The sequence below is a fragment of the Strix aluco genome, chromosome 3 (genome assembly GCF_031877795.1).
Source record: "Strix aluco isolate bStrAlu1 chromosome 3, bStrAlu1.hap1, whole genome shotgun sequence".
In the NCBI taxonomy this organism is placed as follows: domain Eukaryota; kingdom Metazoa; phylum Chordata; class Aves; order Strigiformes; family Strigidae; genus Strix; species Strix aluco.
In genome coordinates, this window is record NC_133933.1 from 99,894,992 (window position 1) to 99,912,657 (window position 17,666).

General features: G+C 37.7%; 1 protein-coding gene across 1 annotated transcript in view; it reads right to left on the minus strand.

The window, feature by feature from the left end:
* Nucleotides 1-17,666, minus strand: part of COL19A1 (collagen type XIX alpha 1 chain) — a 226,280-nt gene that overhangs the window by 102,614 nt on the left and 106,000 nt on the right. Inside the window, exons 16-17 of the mRNA XM_074819814.1 lie at nucleotides 8,481-8,534; nucleotides 7,756-7,791 (exon numbers count right to left, since the gene is read on the minus strand). Coding sequence (XP_074675915.1) covers nucleotides 7,756-7,791; nucleotides 8,481-8,534 — 90 coding nt within the window. The remainder of the gene's footprint in view (nucleotides 1-7,755; nucleotides 7,792-8,480; nucleotides 8,535-17,666) is intronic.

A 17,666-nucleotide genomic window follows, 5' to 3' on the forward strand; every position in this document is an offset into this window, starting at 1 on the left:
TACCTCAAAGCCCAGACAGGACGGTGAAGAAGAAAGAGACCTTAAAATACGACTATGATGGCTTCCTCTTCTTGTCCACAAGACCGCCCATCACCACCCACATGGAAACCCACAGAGCCTACAGACACACCTCACTGTAACAAATTTTGCTAGAATGGAAAAAAAGGCACAGGAAAATCACAGATGGATGACTAATTTCTTGTTGTATTACCATTCAGTGAGGGAAATTAGACAACCACTTATCAAAAATACCTCTATTTTCAGCATTTCCAAACATGACCTGATCTCATTCACACCCTTACTGAAGTAAATCGAGATGGCAAGTGGAAAGATTTGTACCCCATGTTTGGCCTCTTACTGCTACTCCAGTAATCATACTGTTTTGCTTGGGAGTGAAAACTGGAATAGGCCACAATTTTGCTTTCAGATCTACTGCCAACCTATTTACTTCTGTGGGAAAGGAGACAGCATTTAGCAGAAGTATTTCAGTCTGCCAGAAAACATGATCAGCTACATTTTCATGATAATTTATTACTGAACAACACAGAAAATATGTTCCTCACTGATCTCATTATGCTTTGGGTTTGATCATTTCTGTACCTCTGTCTGCTAACTTAACTTGAAATCTACTTTGCTTCAGAGACAATAATTTCAAAGGGAAATTGCAAGAGTAATTTCACAGAAATTCACACTTTATGAACCTAGCACTTGTATTAGACATGGGTTTATTTTCTAAGCAAAAATGAAAGTATCATTTAACATCCTGAGGAGTAATTTGAAATGATTCTTTACATTGATGTCTACTGCATATAGGACTATCCTCAAATCATTCTTCTAATGAAGGACACATAAATCACACTCATGCCAATTTAACAGACTGTGAATTTTTGAAAAACAAATTTTCTGTGAGGCTAAGACATCAATCTTCACTTGTGCCTTCAGTATCAGTATTACTGCATAAAGAAGATAAAAACCAGACTGAAATTGCTACAACATCTATTTCACTAGAAGAGTAATCTTAATAGGATCTGCTTCCATACTTAAAAAGCATTTTTTAAAGAAGAGAATATTTGCAAGTTGTACTGTGGGAGTAAAAGATCACTGTATCTCATGCAAAGCAACTACTCAGTTCAGTATTTTCATGAAATTAATACATCTCAATTAAAAAAGATCTAGTAGATAAAATTCAGATTTTTCTTAGAGAGATGTATATGAAGAGATTTAGAATGAAAATATAATTTTCTGTCTATACTTTCTTTAGTTAATTGCTTTCCTTTATGTCATTACATGAAAAGAAAGAGAGGATACTAGTTGAGATGCTTACTAATAGGGGGTGTGTCCCCCCTTCTTAAGTAATACAAGTTACTCAGATGACTTATTTTTTCCACTGTGAGACAAGAAAGGAATTGTGTGCAGGAGTCAAGATAAGCAAAAACTGCCACATGATTTTTCAGGAAGAATAATCCAAAATACTGCTGCTCATTGCAACAGCAAGAACACCAGGATACCAAATGCCTCCTCTTTGGCATTCTGTATAAATGCCAAATAAATTACATTATGACCAAAGCAGTGCATCAAATGAATTTGTGAAATTCCTAGGCAACACTGCCAAAAGTGAATTTTAACTTTACATTAATAACTGCTGAAGCAACGTAATCTGTTGATGATGTTTGTTTAAGGAGGTGAGAGCCAAAAGTGACGGCGGAGCTTGCCCAGGCCTGAATCTGCAGCTTCCTCCCGCAGCCACCTCCACGCTGCACTTGTGCACCAGCTTCCTTCATCTCGATTTAACCAGACTTAGGAGCCAACATTCCAACTATCTGTTTAGTAAGCAAGTCTTGGGGACTTCTGTCTGTGACCGACTTAAGCCTCGGCTTCTGCGTAAACACTTGGTGCCATCTGGATGACTATTTTATAACTCCTGAAAGGGATAGGTTCGCAGGAACGTACGGATGGACGCTCATTTTCCTCAGGAACTAGAAGCAGCGTATCGAGTGTCAAGAGGAATAGTTATCATATATTTTACAAGAGATAGCTGTGCTACCTTCCCTCACCTGTCACTCTTCTGACACGGTATGCACAGGCTTAAGCTGGGAATACCAGAGCGGGCAAGCTGCGGAGCCAGCTGTGCCCCTGCAGAAAACAGTCCCCAGCTTCTGCCACTAAATGCCACATTTTGACAAAACCACACAACAGAGCAGTATGATCCCTCCTGTTTATTCTCTGAAGGGTCCTCAGCTACAGTACAATTTACCAGGGAACTTAAAACTTTTAAAGACTAAACATATCCCTTCATAAAGTGGGCATAATTACGGAGAAGAATTCAAAATATATTCCCAGCATGCATTATAAGACACTTAAAAAGTACTAAAGAAGAGACATCTAGTACTTACAGAGCAATTCAGAAAGAACATACCAGAGAAATTAAAGACAGCATAAAGAAAGGAAAAAAATCAACCATGACTTTGGACTACTCCCATAAAACTACCACCATAACTGAGGAGACAAAATAAATACATATATCTTGACTTGTGTAGTGTTAACAGATTCCATGGAAACATAGAAAAACGTCACATCCCTACTAAAAGTGCTTAAATATGCACATATATGTCAAAGTTAACAATCTGAGCCACTAACATGTATTTGTATGAATAATGAATGAATCAAAACAAATATACTCAGAACTATTGAAATTACTAATTTCATTAGGATTCTACATAAAGCCTATAAATGTTTTCATATATTTCTTTTTACAGCTTAGCATGTTTTATGCTACAAGGCCATTTCTTTTTTTCCCTCTAACTCATCATGCAAGAATGATGAAATTGTATTAATAAGACTTCTGTACCTGCCTTAAAAGAAATGTACAGAAACACATGGGCTGCAATTCTAATCCGATCTCTATTGACTGCAGAAATGTATAGTCAGGCATACAGAATTTCTTTCTGAATTCTCTGCTATTGCTGCAAGGAAGAAGTTTTGTTAAGTGCACATGCTTTAGGATTTCGGTAGAGATTTTATGTTGACTGACATCACACAGAAGTATTCAGAGCTCTGCTTTCTTTTAGAGCAATGCACTTTCTGGACTATGAAGCTTCCATTTCAAACTCATGAAATAATTTTTCCATCTTAAAAAGCAGCGGTATTATTTCCCCTGTTTCACAGCTTGGCATATGCTCATCCACCTGATAGGTTGTTACAGATGTTGGGTATTTATATTCTGCCATACATACTGACTCCATCCCTCATTCCTTACAGAGGCTATAATGGCTGTATCTGTCAGTTGAACACTTGTAAATATACAGCTTTTTCCTCCAAGTACCAGTAACTTCATTCTCTTCTGCATTTTTTCATATTGGAGAGCAGAGCGTGCTGACAATGCTTCTAAGCAGCATGGGATTTCCTGCATATCAGGGATGCTCAAACACTTTTAGACACAGGGTTACTGACACCTTTTAGACTTTCACAGGTACCAATAGCACAGACAAATGAAAAAACAAGAGTTTCTACTACTTACTGTTACATGCTTCTATAGATTACCTATGGACAACTCTCCACAGACCGAAGGACCACCAACCAGCTGTTTCGGAATGACTGCAGTGAAGCAGTCTCAGCCTTTTGCCACCTTTATGCTCCCCATGCTGAGGACAGGACCATGGTGCAGGTCTGGGTGTAGGGAGAACACTCTGGTCCTGCACAATGCTGCTGATGCTCTAGTTTATATTGAGACCAGCATATATGGTAGACCTTCTCCAGCTTATTCCACTGGTGTATGATTTCTATGGAAATACAAAGGAATGGAAGAGCGGCACAGGGCAGCAGAGCTCTGTAATGCCATCATTTCCCATCTGTCTCAATATGCAATTGCACTGGGGCAGCAGGTCGATGACCCAGGCCCAGTCATCCAGTTTGAGCAAAACCAAGTCCCTTTCAGTATTCTCTCCCTCCCTGCCCAAATACATTTTGGACTTAACTCTAACAGCGTGTCATTATTTTCATTCCTCTTCCCTCCCTGCCCCCCAGCATAATAATTCATTTTGTGTTTTAGTAAAAAGAAATAAATCATTTTCACTTTAGGAAAAACTAAAAATGATTATAAATAGAGGATAAATTTATGACATTATGCATGAGTCCCAAATGAATGGAACAGTTTAAAACTTCGCTTTAACAGAGTTCATAACTGAAACACTGATGTCACATTTTGGCTGTAACAGCATGAATGGTCCTGACATAGTAAGTTCTCATTCAGTGACACATAAACCTTGATATTATCTGACCTAGTACTTACTCACAGCGAGATACAACATCTTCCTTTCATGATTACATATCGTAAGAGTCATGGCCACACAGAAGTCACACAAATAAAACAACCCTGAAGACTGGATTTTCCCCGAGCCACCACCATTCATGTCATTCACCTTCTTTTAGCTCTTGCCAACAGAAACGCATAACTATTTACAGTGGCGGAGAGAGAAAGCCTTCCTGCTGGGCCATATATTCCCGCAGTGTTGTAATCCGTCTTCAAACTGCTAAACCAATTCACACTCACTCTTGTCTCTTCTCTCAGTTAGCAGCTACACAAAAAAATGTTTCAGTATGTCAGTTAGCAACATCCCTCTGAAGACCGGTGTCTGCTTTCCTAAAATTTAAACGTTTCCTTTCAAAAAGTGCGAAGACTACCATCAGTGCATGTACCAACGCAGAGGCATCTTGCTATGCATGAATCAACTGAACTGAAACATTTGCACAGCATTTTATAATCAAAGAAAAGTAATTCTTTGACAGTCCATTTTATGAATCACTTAAGGTACAGAAGGAGTAAGCTCAGTCAATTTGAAAGCAGCTTCTGATTTTTGTTATCATACTACTAACCTCTGAGTATGACTCTTAGGAAAGCTCAGTGTCCACAACTGCAACTGAAGACAATGAATGTGTTTGAAATGGGCCTAACATATCCAGGTGCTGCTATCAGAATGGATGTATTCATTTTTCCATCATTTACACAAGAAATGCTCAAAAAGACCATTCTATGGTCCTATAGCGCACAGAAAACAGACATTCTTAATTCTTTTTCCTGTGTCTTATCTTCAGAACTATCCTATTTCTATTTCAATGACCCCTTTAAGGCCTATAAGAATCTATCTGAAGCAAGATCTACTCCAATCCATCTACTGCAGTAACAATACTAGAATCAAGGTTGTTTACTATTTATATTGTTTTATATTTAACAGTTAACTCTTTCAAGAGCTGAAGGACATAATTGGCCCTGTTTACCTCTAGCAAGACATGAACTGTAACAAACAGACACTGATCTTGGGACGCAGTACTAATTTGTCTCCAGGAAATCAAGATACCAGATATTTAGATTTCCTAATCGAAAAACAAGTACCATAAAACATGGCCACTTAATTTTGAAATCTTAGAGTAGAATTTATTTTTATGGTATGGGTCTCTGGTTACATCCTTCAGTGTTTGTCAGATGTAATGGAGATCCTTGCTGCTACGGTCTTGGAAATGAAGACAGTGAAAAGACAATGTATAATAATTTACACTATGAATGATAGTTTTTATGAAGTTTACTTAGGTTTATGTGAATAATATGAATAGTGTAGAATTAGTTCATAACACAATGTCTGCGGGAAGAGCAATTCATGGGAACTAAAGCCTGGGAATTTGGGAGCTTTTGTCTTTGTTTTCATTCTTGCCATGCACTTCTGCACCACTCTCAATCGTTTTTACCCAAATGGACTGTCCTTAATGGGGGGCCTTCTCATTTCAATTTGTGAGAAAAATCACTTGGATTCAGACAGAATTTATCACTTTTATGAAGCAAAATTTGCCTTGGCAAGTTTTGGGGACATTTCTCTTTAGGCTTCGTACATGCTCGAGGCACAGATCATTGCAAGGAAATTAAAAACATCTTCCACCATCTCTATGGCACTATCTAGCCAGAATACAACTAATACACAGGTCAATTCTCTTTTCTGGTTTGCAGGCATGTACCAGATCCTCACAAAGAAACTGTTGGATCCATACTCAAGAAGTCTTTCTTTGATACGTGATAGACATGTGTGACCTCCCATACTCTTTTTTGCAGGTAAATTACAAGAAAGGGAATAAATGAATTAGTGACCAAATTTGCAACTTCTTGAGTCTGATACACAGACTTTTTCTATAAAGAAAGGAAGATACCTGTCTGCTTTTTTCCTCTTGAGAATTGTAGAAACCATAAAAAAAATCTAATTTAGTGAAATATTATTCTTCATAAGAATCTTGTAAGTGATTTTCCATCTTTATAATGTTACATTTCTTTTTCTTTCCCAGTCTGTGTTTTTTATGCATATCTGGTCATTATGTAAGATAAAAAGATTGCATAGATGTCAAGACCACGCCACCAACACGTAACTGTGCAAGTGTTTGGAAAGACAAACTCTAAACAATTTTCTATTCTGTGTGAAAAGAATTTTGCAACCTCTTTTTCTGGGTAGAGAATGCTTCATACTGAAGCATATATTATTGTTAAATATTATTAGACATCTCCAATCACCAAAATTTAAATGGGCTATAATTAAGCCAATACTGAAATTATTTTTATTATCAGTAGCAGCATTATTGTGTAATGCAAGGAATCAGAAGCATATGATGTGTTTCATTAAAGACAACGGTCTATGCTTTTGTAGCACTAACAAATGGAGCGAGCGCAGGCGTGCGAGTGTGTGATCAACAGTGAATATCAAGCTGGACTGACTGGAAAGTAGATAAAATGACCTGGAAGCCAGGGGAAAATATGTATGTGTGTGTGTGTGGTGTGTGTGTACATGCCCGTTTTTGCACAGATGTCTGGAAGTGAGCAGGTTTGCATCAGCAACTGGAATGGGGCTGTGAGTCTCGGGGGTGTTGAACATCCAGGTGCCAGTAACCGGAAAGACCAGGAGCAGGGGCATCTACTGGTTAGGTTGCGTGTCAGCTCAGCTACTAGGGGGATGCACATTGTATATATGTATATATTTCCCAGTACCAGACCATCATTATGATCAGCCAGAGAAGGTAATAGGAAGAGGCTGTCTGTGCTGTTTGTGTTTGTGTGAGTGCTGAGTTTATCCATCTGTATTGACTTGTGTGGCCAGACCTTCTGTATGTGTTGTATGTGTGTCTGTGTGCCTATTGGGACTGCATGTTCAGCCCCACTACCAGTTGGACTTGAGGGCAAGGAGCTGTGGCAGCCTCACTTCTATCTGGCTGTTGGATGCATCCCCACATCCTTAACTTTATGAAAATAGGGTCCGGTATGTCAAATCTGAACATATTCATGCTATATATATAATACTGTCATACATACAGCATTACACTCATAACTAAGTACTTAATAAAATAACCTGACAATGGAATATTTACCATATCTTAAAAAGCATTAATTAGTTTTTCAAGCTTTTACTGAAAAATGTTTTTCACTAAAAATAGCACAGGAATTCTTTCACTTTAACCAGCTATACTATTTATATACAGAATAAAACCCCAATATTCTTGTTTCCCACCAAATGCTAACAAGATGTTTTAAATATGCTTATTTTCTTTATATTTATAAAATGCCCTTTTTCCTACTTCGCAATTCATATCGAAAAGGCAGAGGCATTCTAAAGAGAGGGACCTGGCTCTTAAATTTAATAAGGAAAGTATTTACATTGCAAATAAGCTAAAACCTGCAACATTCCTTAGTGATTTTCTTTTGTCTGTTTTTGTTTTACACGTACTTACACTCAAGGCAGTTGGTCCCGGAGGTCCTGCATCTCCCTAGTTAAAACAGGAGAGTAAGTAAATCAATAATCTCTTTAGTTATACATATTTAACCTCTAGGCTTTTTAGAGGAAATGCACCACTGCAGAAGTAAATTCAGTATAATCATCAAACATGCTCTGATTACGAAAATGTATGAGTAAAACAATATTCTTTTTAAGTAACGGCGTAGATGTACACAGTTCACCACAGGTTAAATGATAAAAAAATGACAGGCTTCTGCATAAATGAATCACAGCTTTAAAAAAGCAATCCTTCAAAACACATTTGCATATGTTAAATTACAAGCTGCAGCTTACATGCACAAGGTGGCCACTGAAGTCAGTGTGACAGCTCACATATGTAAAGACATCTGACTGTAAAATGTTCACAGAATTAGGTCGCTGAGGTATGAATCACACTGTGAGACCTTCAGGTTCAGTCCATGGGAGCAAATGAGAGCACCCAGAGGGCAATTCAGAACATCAAATTTAGGCTCCTGCTGTGAATTCCTGTCAAAATTTGCTGTGATAAAGAGTACCTGTCTTCCACATTTACAGTTGCCTGTATTCACATCTTTCAACCCTTAAGCTACATAAATGGCAGCAGTGGGTGTTCATCACACATAGTTAAAGCAGTACGGTCAATATTGAAGAAATATCATGCACACTCACATATAAATACAACCTTATACATAAAAAAAGTACCTTTTCTCCTTTAGGACCAACCACACCAGGAGTACCAGGGTCACCTTTTAGCCCCTGGGCAAAGAACAAAAATGTTTATTTGTTGTCATCTGTGGAAAGTGTTGGACAAAATCCTGTAGTGCTGTGAATTAGTATATACTAACCAACTAAGCCTTAAAATATTATCACATTATTAGTACTACTATCTCATAATTCTTTATTTTCATTACCTTGTGAACAGAGAAACATCTACCGAAGACCGCATGTGTCTTCAACACATAATTAAACATACAAAGCCAAACTATCTACTTGATTGTGCCCCATTATGCCAAGTAGCATGCAGGAATGCAAAGTTCCTTTACAGTCCCAGTAGGTCTGTGTCTTGCATGGCTGACAAAGATAAAATAGAATACTAGAGAAAGTGCTAGTACATTAACTCAACCTCTGCTAAAATTGGGAATGAGGCAGAGGTAGACAGAGAGCTGTGGATTCTATGTTTCAAGTAGCAACGCTAAGCTAGTGAGCTACATCAGGGTACAGCTTAGAGCTGCTGCACATCCTCCAACACTTCACTCTTCATGAGTATTTGAAAATGCAATTAGAGAAATAATGAAGTCCTTCATACCTCCCTCTTTAGTTCTGCCTTCAGCTGGAGAAGCAGATAATACTGCCTAGTCTTACACATTGCATACACAGCAATTTCACAATCACAGAATCACAAAGTGGTTTGGGTTGGAAGGGACCTTTAAAAGGTCATCTAGTCCAATCCCCCTGCAATAAGCAGGCACATCTTCAACTAGATCAGGGTGCTCAAAGCCCCATCCACACTGGCCTTGAATGTTTCCAGGGATGGGGCATCTACCACCTCTCTGGGCAACCTTTGCCAGTGTTTCACCATCCTCATGATAAAAAATGTCCTCCTTATATCTAGTCTGAATCCACCCTCTACCATATCTACAATACAGCTCTTCCACTAACATGTCTCATCAGAAGCACCCAAAAAAGAATCTTCAGCACCCAGCACATTATCTTTGTTGTCTTCTCCTTGCTGTAAAACCCATGGAAAAGCGAGAGGTTTTGAAATATGCCCCACAAATTTAAGCCATTCTGCAGTAAGGAATGAACTTAATTCTGATGCTAGACCCACCTACCAGGAACTCCTTTTTGTTTAAGCCAAGCCATTTGTCTTGTGCCTTCCCTCTGATCATTGCTTTAGAGGCATGCAACAGGAGAGCATGTACGTTGTAAGTCAGACAGCTCTACAGGTTCAAAGATCTTACTTAGAAACCAAATAGCAATAATGTAGGCAATACAGGACTGAAGCATAAAGAGATACTCCACAAGTAGGCCACCATCATTATTATTGTGGAGGTTAAACAGGTTGAGGACAGAAAATATTCGTTTACCCTAATTCACCTGAATTAGGGTTTACTAACTTAAGTTATTCCCAGCCCCCTTTTTGCCCTTGCAAACTCTCTTCCTCAGTTTGCAATAATTGGAAAGAGACAACTGGCACAAAAATGATAAGTAACATCTGTGCCTTGGTGGGTACAGAAACATTAAATCAGTGAGTGTTCTAAATACTGCATATTTGTGCAACTTCACTTCCTGCTAAAATTACATTAATTCACCATCTGGAAGGAACATCATTTAGAACTATATAAGCATTTAAGTACCCACTTTGGATTAAATTTGTGGTTGTTGTAAATACCCCTGATTTAGCTTTGATTTGTCCTTTATTAAGCTTGCCAAATATGTAATAGTTAAATCAGAAGTAGTTTTGCTGTTTGAACTTAAAAAATGTAATAGGCAGATGGATTCAAAAACCAAGCCAAAAAATTGCTTTCTTTTTACAATCTGCATATTTATGACATAGTTTTAATATTGTCTCCATTTACCACATTTTACTTTTCACCTCCTTCTGAAAGACTGCGTAAAACACAACCACTCCATATTCTAAAAAGCCATTTTAGGGTATGCAAACTGTATGGATTTAGTTCAAAATCAATATTAGGAAATTAGAAATGGAACAACAGGTTTGAGTTTATGAATTAGCTCTTAGGCTGTATATTTACAGAAGAGAAAAGATAAAGGTAAAAAAAAATTTGCAACTCTCAGACAGTGCTGTATCTCTGTGTGTCTCTGCTGAACAGAAAATACAACTGCAGATGAAAGGTACTGAACCTAAGCCATGCACTGCCAAACTATGAACCTCATTTTTTCCTAATTGGTGTATTTAAAGCTTTTACTAGTGTTCCTGCAGTGCACCTCAGCGAGGTATGCAGTTTGACAGCTACTGCAGAGATGATGACCACAGAAGTCGACTTCATATAAAAAGGACACTACATATTTGACAACAAGCCTTAGAGTGTTTGAAGCAGTATTTCTGCGGACCCAGGAAGGTTTTTATATCAAGTATTTATTTTAAAATGCTAGAATTAGCGTTTCTTTGCAGTTCAAAACCCCAAGAAAGAAAAGTAGTATCAGAAAAAAAAATTGCTTGAAAGGTTATCCCATTTTAGAAGTATTTCTTGTTCTTCTAAACATTATGTACCTTTTAAAAATATTATCATCTTAGTAAGTTCCAGACATAGTGCATGCTTGCAAAAACACATCTGGTACTGCACCATGCCTATTCTTCCCTACAGGCACCCTTTTAAAGCTGCTGAGAGGTTTAGCTGCTGCTGACTGTCTCTGAAATGACATAAGAAGAATTCCTGTGCTAAGTCAAATCTGTAGCCCCTTTTAGTGCAGTACAGTACAGTATCCTGTCTCTGGCAGAGACCAGAACAGGATGCTTCAGTAAAATGGATGTGGCTATCCAAACAGATATAATTTGGATGATTTTAGATTAAGCTTTAAATTAGAAAAGCTTGCTTTCTGCAGTATTGTAGGAGAATGAGGTCAGTTTTGAAAACAGCAAACTAATTTCTATTGATCTAAGGAGTCTGTTACCAGATTTGCCAGAAATCCAAGAACTGAGTAAAAATTCCAGCAGCTCTCATAACAGGGTAAATGAATTATTGAATTCTACCCCAACCTAATTCTAGCTTTTTGGAAGCAATATAATAATATGCATTTGCAAGTTCATGAACAGTCTTCAGCTGGTACTTTTTCTCCTCTGTAAGGACTACAGCTTGGTCTTTTACAGGTCAGAATAAACTTACATTATGGTTCCTCTATGGATGCCAAAATATAAAGTAAACATTAAGATATGCATGTAATAAGGCCAACTCAAGGCTAAGAAGATAACAACATGAGAAATGGCAGAAATAAGACATTTTTATATATATATAAAATGACAGGTATTACTGTAACAAAATTGCTGACCAACAGAGAAATTACTGGAACAAGTGTATCACAAATATCAATGAAGGTGTAAAGTCAGCAAAATTGGGGCCAATGCGGGAAAGATTACACTAGAGGCAGGTTTTTTGTTTGGAGGGGAACGACAATGGTATTTCTTCTGGTGGAAGGAATTTAAAGGAGAACTTACCATATTGGTTGACACTATTTTTGACAAATATTTAACCAGACTTTTCTGTGATATTAGTTTTCTGGAGTCTTAGCCTACAAAATCAACTGGATTAGGAGAAGGAAACAATTACAACAGTAACTGTGCTTTAAAGCTCTAAAATGGATGACAGTTTCGCAAATTCTTCAAAGGGGGGGATTTTATTAATGGTGTCCCAACACCACTGGCATAAAAGGTGACAGTTTTTCTATTTCCATTTTCCTTTTAAACCAGCAACAGTCTCATACAATGTTTGCTGTGCTCTGGAGATCCACGGTGAAGAAAAAATAACCTTACTTAGGTTGTGATAGATATGTTCCTTCCAAGTCTGAGAATATTTTATTCATTCAAAAGAAGTGCCATGTATAACCAGAACATGAAACAGTTTTTCACTTCCTATGTTTTCAGTCATCTGAATATGATCAGAACAAAGGTTTTGCGAGAAAAGGGAACTAAACAACATCTTCCCCTAAGCCAATTCTTTTGGGTCAACATGATGGTCTGCAAACCAGTACTACTACCATCACTAGCAAAAAGGACAGAAGACAAAGAGAACAGAGGATTCACAGGTTGCTGCATGTGCTAGGAAATCACATCCCATACACCTGTAGTGTCTCAGGAACTACCCTAGGAAGGAATCCTAGCCCCTAGGAGTATCATCTAACCTGTCTATCAAACACCCAACAACTTGAACCAAGCACACTCCTTCTGTGTGTACTCCCATATAACCTACAGGAGTTATATTAAAAGGGAAACGTGTGTTGGTGCTTGCACATGATGGGGAAAGCATTCTGTAATTTAAAGGAGCCTGCTACCAGATTTTCTTGCAGACTCGTCTGTTGCTTTTAACCTTGACACTGTGATGTTCAGCTGGTTTTAAAAGCCACGCAAGGGATTTGTAAGGGTTTCAATGAGCAGACACCTCTCTGGCTGAGACTGACTAGCTGGCAATCCCTGCAGCCCAAATGGGGGATTTGAATGACAGGCCTGGGAAGTTTAAGGAAGACTTTCAGCAGCAGACTGACAATGAGCTGATCTGGGAGCAAACACAGAAGCCTCAAGAAAGCTAGGTTAAGAAGAGGAATCTTACTGAGAAACTCTTGCAGAGCTGCCAGGGTTTCTAAGGCTTATGGTGCCTGGCAGCAGGTGACTGGACTGAAAGGTTTCCATATGGACTGGAGACCAGAGGGACCAGGGGCATCAAGAGCCAGGGTTCTGTTTAACAGCTTGTTGAAGACAAAGTATTGAGATAAAGAGAGAGATATCAACCACAATGCAAACCTGGCCAGCAGTGTCAGAAGAAAGGGCCCACAGCCTTTTCTCAGCTGCCATCAGTTACTTACTTATCCACAGCTGGGAAATATCTGAGAAGTGCATTAACCTCTCACCCTGAGACAAAATGTTTACCATAACAACAGACATGAATTTGACCAGAGAAGTCCGAAAAAGAGTACCAAAATAACTGAGCTGTTAGTTTTGCATTAAATTATCAATAAGAAAACTCTTTCTACAGTTCAGGAACATTAGGAAAATTGTTATGTTAAGTGTTCCCTCCAAGGAAAACATGCTTTTTGTGCCCTAATGCTTTACTTGATGAATTCTGACTTAACATGCTCTAGCAGGTTCACCGAGGCCTGAGAAAACTGTATCATACACTGAAATTTTTCTCAGAGAGAGGGAGGACAGCAGACAGTGCTTATACATCATCACAGAAAAGAGATGAAACAGATAAAAGGTACCAGCAGCTGATGACAGGTGCTCTTCCCAATGAAAAAATGCAAGTATCAGCTGGACACCAACCAGAGGACTCCAGCAGCTCCTGCAGCAAAGTGTTGCCCACTAGAAATGCACCTATTTATGCAGCATACACTACGTGGCATGCATGTAGCAATGGAAAATCCTGTAAGATTGGCATAATCTTTAGAGGAGAACAGGTTTTTCACTCTAAGATACCTGTCTGAAAAAACATCATTCATTACTTACAATTTCTTGGCCTGCATTAGAGTATTCTGGTTCCATCTCATATCAGGTAAAAATCTCCTAGAACACCACATATTATCTAAAGTACTGGAAATACAGTAAACAATCCAACACACTAATCAACAATGTGCAACCAAGTTATTATAGATCAAATCAACAATCTCTACAGAGTAGTAAAACTTGGAAATACTCTAATGAGTGAAACAACAGAACTACGCTTTCTTCACAGAGCAGTCTTAAAATCTAAATTAAAACAACAGCTTCAGAGTCAGCTGTACACCACCAAGCTGTATATGTTGGGATAACTCTTCTAACTTAGCAAATTATTTTCAAAGCTCCAAACAATATACTATTTTTCACTTTATGTCTCATGTACATTTAAATATTGCCATTGCTCTTCTCTTGCTAATGTCATTCAAAAACTTCAAATTGCTATACTACCAGAATTTTCTGAATCCTGAGCAATGCCTACTACCTCCTTACATGTTTGTTCCAAACAGAATCCTCAAACTCTAGATATAATTAAATATCATTACCAACTTCATACTTTCAAGCAATAGGGTTCTTCCCTTCCTATCAAAATATTTCCTTACAATGCTAATACTAAGAGAGTTCAAATTAGAGATACAGGCCATGATGGTGTGAAGGTAAATGACTTTTACTATCATATATTCTATTCACCTTTTCCCACAAGCATAAAAATAAAAAGGTCCAATATGTTTTCCATCTTTCCATTGAAAACCTGGGATTTTTTTTCATTGCTCACTGAATTTGAGAGGTTTCCACTGAATTTTCAGAGGCTTTCACTGAACTTTCAGAGGCTTTGACATCAGGTATGTAAAGAGTAACACAATTTTATGTAGGAAAGTTTTTTGAAAGTCACTTAGGGTATCATATTTCCCAGCAGGAGAAAAAAAAATAATTATTGAATCACTTGGTTTAATGCTGTAGAGATTATATACTAGATTTTAATTTCAGATTTTTTTTACACTTTTCTGGTTTTTACAATTTACAAGAAAGACTCTTTTCTTTCCCTAGCTAAGCATGACACATGCTGATAGATATGATAAAACTTTCTGTATTCACCTACTTTTTCTGAAGGATTTCATTTATGTCAGCAAAACATTAATTGGTATTATCCCCTGGTATTCACTTCCTACCTGCACCACTGATCAAGAAAATGACATGACTCCACAAAGAGTCTAAAAGTTTCAATGACAAAGATTTTCTATTTCAATTCAATTGACAAGCGTATGAATATAACATAGATCTTACTCTACAGATAGTTTCAACGGATATTTGTATTGCAAATTTGTCCTTATTCCATATGGGATATGAGCATGATGGAGAAGAAACTGTGTTTATCAGGATTTCTTTCAGACAGTGTGTCTATGAAGCTTCACTTCTTACAGTGACACAAATGATAGCACTATTAATGTCAAGTGGCTAAAAATGTCTCAAGGGATAAAACAGAGATACTACTCAAGCAAACTGACTGTTCATATTATACAAATACCTGCTTACAAATGTAATGTGAATACATACCATGGGAGAACTACATTAGTAATATATTAAGTTATTTATAGCTACTCTTTAAGAAGCTAAAAACAATGGCAACCACATTACTAGTATTTATAGTAAGTATTCATGTTGTCAGATGGATTTTGAATAATGTCCCAGACTGGGACACAGCACTGTAGATCTTGGCTCAGATTCCTGGAGTGATAAACTGGGAGATGTGCAGAGCAGTTAAATATATTCACAGTTCCTGCATCCAAACCTGGTTCTCAATGAGATTAACTGACCCGTTAGCACAACCAGTGCTAACGTGAATTCAACGAGTGAATTCAACTTTTTAAAGGATCTCTTCTTCATTACAGAAAGCCTAGTCTCCAAATCAGGTCTGGCTTCCCCTCTGTCATTCTAGCAAGAACTTTTTGTATAGCTAAGAAAACAGCAAGCAAAACTGTTCTGTGATACCTACTCTCCTGATTTTGATTAAAATAAATTCAAATATGTTTCTACCATTTGTGCAAGATAAAATGTTCAGTCATCATTTTCAAGTCCTTCACTTGTGAGTATGGAAACCCTCACTCTTCCAGGCAGAGACAACAGCTGCCAGCAGCCGATACTGCTAGCTTTAACTGTTTTCAGGCTTTCTTTCTACAGCACTGCAGATTACACCCATGTAAGCAGATTACCTTGATTATTTCAGAAATATCAGATGTACATTTCTATATGTGGAATGAGTTTGAGAGACACTGATAGCAACCAAGAGTCAATGATACACAGTCCTTTAAATTTAAACTTAATGACTGGCATCTCCATGCACAGTGATAACTGAATCCAAAGCATTTTATATAAGTGTCATTAAAAAGAAATTATGTGTTGATTCAAACAACGTAATGTTATATTGCCTTGTGCAATTTCACTTGCAAAATTTTTAATGACAGTTCCTGTGATGATAATCTACCACTTCTTGACATATTACAACAGTTCAGCAAATATTTCAAAATAGGTAAAATATTTTACACTTTCACAGTGCCACTATGTCAAATATGTTCCAGAGTTCACCAGATACTTGGTATACCTTACTCTTCCTAAAAGGTTTATGGAACAAGATCCCATGTAGTAAAGGAGATCGTGTAAGACCAACACAGAAATGTCCCCAGAGCTATGGAAAGAAACACAGATGTGTTTTTTCCATGCTGTCAGCATATATGTATGCATGACAGAAGTATACAGTTCACCTTTACAGATAGGCAGGGTATAAAAGAATACCTCTGAATACCTAAACGTAGTTTCAGCACAGTACATAGTATATGTTTTCATATGGAGCGCCTCCACTATTAGTCAAAAAGAGCCTGATTTATCTAGCATTAAATTATAATAACCTAAAATAGGGAAACTATTTTTATGGTACAGTGTGCATAGAAAGCCAGATGACATGAAAGGTGTCATAATCATGTAGACTGTTTTACTGCATTTTCAGTAGACCCAGCTAGACTGTCACAGCATTTTTGTGTCAAATGTTTACACTTTTACTCTTTTGGTAAAGTTGCTTAAAAAAGCTTTGCCAAATGGTTTTTCGAAATCCTGTATCTGGATTCTAGTCCTAATGCCAGTCATTCCTCACAGAATTTGGTCAGGTTCAGATCCCTCTGTGAGATGCTCTCTGCCTTCAACTGTGGTGCTTTGCAATTGGAGAGACAACAGTATCCTGCATTAAAACCTAAACTCAGGTTGACCCCCCAGCTAGGTCAAGGAGGAGTCAGGCAGAGAAGAGGGGGATATAGAAAACTGCTGGCTTGAATTTTATTTTTTTTTTAATCTTGCTCTTCAAATCATGCTGGTTTGCCATGTTAGTATTGCATTGAAAAAAATTCCGTTTTCTGTCCTCTCATCTTGGTTTAATATATACAAAAATAAATTTAAATTTAAAAATAAATTAGGCAAAAGTAAGGTTTGTTACTGGGTGTTGTCCATAGTGTTAGCTCAGGTTCAAATTTGAATGTGAACACAATGATCAGGATTATCCAATATTTTCAGACACAGATTCAAGCTCTACCTCCAATGTGGACCAGACCAATTAACTAAGTAGACAGCGAAATCTGGCAGTGTGAAAAAGTGAAATTTTAACTCAAATTCTCTATCACGTGAGCCACATGGCACAGCAAATGACCCATGGCTCTCACCCAGGAACGGCTAAACAG